A 4,571-nucleotide genomic window follows, 5' to 3' on the forward strand; every position below is an offset into this window, starting at 1 on the left:
ACTATACATTAACCTCTTATACTAACATGGTACATTAACTTCAAAGAACATATATTAACTTTAAATTAATCTACCAAGCAGGAAGCTTAGGTCCTGCTTCTATTAATTCTATAAAGTATGGAATAGTTGTAGGTATAAATCGGGCAATATTGTCTTACGCGCAAATTGTTGTAATTTTGACCTCGTTTGAACCACATAAAAAATACATCGATGCGTTCGATTTGTAAGTCTTTATTTTTGATTTTCGGTAATATGAAGATTTAGGAATCAGAAAATGGTACATAAGGATATTCTACAAAATGCAGTAGTTCTTGCAATAAATACTCTCAAAGTACGGTGAAATAATTTGAATATACCTGTTCTTACTTGAATTGCAATAATAACTTGAATAAGCAAGCAAAAAGATAAGAAAAAGCTAATAACTTCATAGCCATGGTCTCCAATTCAAGAATAATAAAGCTCGTAAAGACTTTAATATGGAGAAATATAAATGAAAACAGGTTTAATTTGGAACAACGATCCATCCTATAGATGGTAATTAATGTAAAGCTGTAGAGAAGCAGTGGTAGTATGTAGTTGAAATAATGGCAGGGTTTCCAAATAAGGTTGTCTGAAATTAAGTTAATAGTAAACCAGAACTAAACAAGATCAATATATCTATTCCGTTTAAAACACTAGGCCTATTCGCAAATTATACATACAAGTGTAAGCTATAATAAGGATACGAATCAAAATATGTGTAAAACAGAATTACGGCAAATGTTATTGAAAAACTTTGGAATTTGTTTTATAATTGTTTGCTATTTTATTTGAAAAAAAAAATCAAAATGTCATGTTATTATTATTAAGCAAACAACGCTGGTGAGTTCTATTTAATCAATGCAGTTTATTTTTGCGTACCTTTGTTTGCAACACTCCAGCTTGGGCGTTGGCAAACCTCGGCGACATTTTATCATTTGCTCTGTTTAAACGTGCTCTGAATTTGCGTGATATCCTTAAACCTAGGGTTCCGTTTGTCGTGGTCCGTCTATTCGTCTAGCGAGGGTCAAGTCCTTTTTCTATCGTTTAGTTTCCCTCCTGCTGCTGCTGCTGATCGGAAACCACCGTCTGCTTGCTGTCGGTCGTGCTGGCACTGTCGTCCGCCTCCTTAATGCCCATCCAGGGCAGCCGACGCTCCAGCTCCTGGCGGTACTTCGGGTGGCTGATGGCGTAAACCCACGGGTCGAGGCAGGACACGATCTTGCAGCACAACGCTGGGACCATCGTCACGAATGGTGTCAGCAGGGTCCTGGGGACAATGGCAACAAGTGGTAGTGGTGGTGTAAGTTTCTACGACTACCCCAAGGTCTTACAGGTTTTGCCTCAGAACACGGCAAGGCTTGCCTTCATTATGGCAATCCGTGCCGTTGAAGCCACACTTGCGGCCGGTAATGTTGTAATAGCTGCCTCTTTCTCGCTAAAGTCGCTTTAGAAATGCACTCTTTCTAATGCTTAGTCTACACGAAGCGCAAAGCAACCTTTGCAAACGGTAAAATGCTGTGAGTTAGCGGTAAAATGCTGTCAGATGGGCAGTCAACTGTCAGAATATGCGCAAATGTGTTTTTCGGTCGGCGAGTGAAAAATAGCTTTGCAAAAATTTGCGCACCAGGTATAGAGTGCCGGTGGATGGAAAATAGTTGTTTGTGATGATGTACAGTGGTTGTTGATAAGATTTCGGTGTGTACAATACATCTGTGCTGTTTTTTTTACAGTTAAACAATCAAATCAACATTGAATGCACTTACATCTGCATCGGCTTACGGATAGGAACGTCTACACGAAGCGAAAAAAAGTGGCAGCAAAATCGACATTTGCGCGTGTATTTTCAGAGTTTTGCGCCTCGTGTAAACTAAGCATAACACTACGTATCTTCAGGCATTTGAAAACATTAAAATACCCCCGAAGGTATGCAATTGATTGAACACCGGTACTGAGTGAACGGAGAAAAGGCTGTAAAATTTTCCAGTGTTCGATCAATTGCATACCTTTGGGGGTAATTCGATATACTTGGCAAAGGTCTTATGCTTAGTCTACACGAAGCGCAAAGCAACCTTTGCAAACGGTAAAATGCTGTGAGTTAGCGGTAAAATGCTGTCAGTTGGTCAGTCAACTGTCAAAGTGTGCGCAAATGTGTTTTTCGGTCGGCGAGTGAAAAATAGCTTTGCAAAAATTTGCGCACCAGATATAGAGTGCCGGTGGATGAAAAATAGTTGTTTGTGATGATGTGCAACGGTTGTTGATAAGATTTCGAGGTGTACACTACCTCTGTGCTGTTTTTTTACAGTTAAACACTCAAATCAACACTGAACGCGCTTTCATCTGCATCGGCTCACGAATAGCAACGTCTACACGAAGCGAAAAAAAGTGGCAGCAAAATCGACATTTGCGCGTGTATTTTCAGAGTTTTGCGCCTCGTGTAAACTAAGCATTAGAAAACGGCTTGTTAGAAAGAGTGCATTTGTATAAGAGTGCGGTTAAGGATAAGCGATATTACTATTAGGACATCCGTACGTACCTATCGCCGAAGGCACCGATCATGGCGACGATGGCGTACGGCGTCCAGGCGCACACGAACAGGAAGAAGATGGTGAACGCCGCCTTGGCGATGCGCATCTCGACCGCCTGCGCCTTCTCGTTCCGGTTCGCCGTCAGCGACTCGACGTTCATCTTGCGCGCCTGGGCCTTCAGCATCTGCTCGTGCTGGCGGACGTGGCCGAAGAGGCGCGCGTAGAAGTAGCAGATGGTCAGCATCGGGATGACGTACGCCCAGGTGAAGATGCAGCCGACGAACACGCGCGTATCCTGGTCGTCGGTGAGGTAGTCGAACGAGCAGGTGGTCAGGTAGCCCTCGGGAATGTACCGGCCCCAGATCTCGAACAGGGGCAGCACCGTGAACGGCATCGCCCACAGCCAGGTGAGGCAGATGAGCAGGCCGGCCTGCACCCGGCTCAGCCGCCCGTCGAGCGGGTTGGAGATGGTCCGGTAGCGGTCGAAGGCGATCACCGCGTTCGAGATGGCCCCGCCGATGCCGGACAGGCTGCCGAAGGCGGCGTACACCGAGCAGCCGATGCCGTAGCCGACCAGCCGCTCGGAGAACGAGTTCACCAGGAACATCGGCATCTCGAACATCATCAGCAGATCGAAGATGGCCAGGTTGATGATGAACATGTTCGACCCGTTGCGCAGCGACTTGGAGCTGTTGGAAAGGGAGCAGTGTGAGACGTCGTCATGGCGACGCGCTTCGCAGTACTTACGTCCCGAAGATCCACAGCACGATGCCGTTGCCGATGATCGAGGTGTTCATCAGCACGAAGTAGATCATGGCCAGCATCAGGTGCATGTAGTACGGCGGTGCCGGAAAGCCTCTCCAGTGGTCGTGGACCAGGTACTGCTCGTCGGCCGGCAGGTTCCAGCCGAGCAGCTTCGGCATCTCGCCGGCGGTGCGCGCCATGGGCATCAGCATCGCGCCCTCCGCCGCCTCAGACGTCTCGTTCAGGGCAAACATGGCCTCCACGGTAGAGATCTCTAACTCGGTACGGACAGCACGGTTCGTTCCCAGGCCAGGCGAGCAGGCGTTCCAGCAGCAACGAAGGCTTCACAGCGGTCACAGAAAACAACGCTCGGGAAAAGGGGAACAATTCGGACCGGTTCCGGGCAGAAACGCTTCGCAAATGTTCGGCTGCTTCCGGTGCGGTTGCCGCTTTTATACTGGCCAGCTCGCAAGGGCCCCGAACGGGTTGCGAAATAGGATTATGGCCATGCTAGGCTTTGGCACCCTTTGGTCAACGGGTTGCGTGATTTAGCACTGGATCAAATGCCTGCACACGACCGATTTGGGGTAATTCGATTACCCACGTCGGATCAATCGTAGATTGGCCATCACCGGTGCGCGTCGGGTGTCCAGCACCTGCTTGGCGGAAGTGTGATGAGCGGTCGAAATGGAAATCACTCGGAAAATGTGACCATTTGGAAGAGTTTTAAACACGGTTTCTTTAGACTTGTTGGAAGACCTTTTTCAATCAACATTATTTTTGCTTTTAAAACAAAGGGCTGTATTGATCAACGAAATAATTTTTGATGTTCTTTTTAAACCCATTTTCGATATCCTGTAAGTTCAAACATATCTTATCGCAAGACGGTTCGTTTTGTTTAATACATAACGAGTAGAAAAGAAAAATAATGAAAAGGGAAATTATAACTTAGTGAAATCGAAGTAGTCTCTGTAAATTCCAAACCATCTCTTTCCCTTTAATGAATGATTACGATAAAAGTGACACATGAATAGAAAAGTGAGAAAAAATGAAGCGAAAGCATCGATTGTGCAGATAGCAGTAATAACTTACGATGAAAAATAATAAACCTAACTAATTTAGAAAATGATGTATTGGACTAATTAGACAAATTTGTACCAAAAACACACTCGTACAGAAACACATGTTTTGAGAAAATGGTTTAAAAATACTTGGGAGGATTTATACAATTAAGAATACGATACTTATAATATAACGAGCTAAGATAAACTTACTACATTT

General features: G+C 45.2%; 1 protein-coding gene across 1 annotated transcript; it reads right to left on the minus strand.

The window, feature by feature from the left end:
- Positions 1-844: 844 nt before the first annotated feature.
- On the minus strand, positions 845-3,700 carry LOC131267303 (opsin-3). Its single transcript, XM_058270149.1, has 3 exons — positions 3,294-3,700; positions 2,555-3,235; positions 845-1,288 (listed from the first exon to the last, which is right to left on the minus strand). The coding sequence occupies exons 1-3, from the start codon at positions 3,542-3,544 to the stop codon at positions 1,066-1,068; spliced, it is 1,155 nt and encodes a 384-aa protein (XP_058126132.1). The 5' UTR covers positions 3,545-3,700; the 3' UTR covers positions 845-1,065.
- Positions 3,701-4,571: the final 871 nt, after the last annotated feature.

The sequence above is a fragment of the Anopheles coustani genome, chromosome 2 (genome assembly GCF_943734705.1).
Source record: "Anopheles coustani chromosome 2, idAnoCousDA_361_x.2, whole genome shotgun sequence".
Lineage (NCBI taxonomy): Eukaryota > Metazoa > Arthropoda > Insecta > Diptera > Culicidae > Anopheles > Anopheles coustani.

Coding starts and splice junctions, on each gene's coding strand:
- LOC131267303 (XM_058270149.1), bottom strand. CDS start 3,544: ATGTTTGCCCTGAACGAGACGTCTGAGGCGGCGGAGGGCGCGATGCTG. Junction 3,236..3,293: donor GTGCTGTGGATCTTCGGGAC/GTAAGTACTGCG, acceptor CCTTTCCAACAG/CTCCAAGTCGCTGCGCAACG. Junction 1,289..2,554: donor ATCGGTGCCTTCGGCGATAG/GTACGTACGGAT, acceptor CATTGTCCCCAG/GACCCTGCTGACACCATTCG.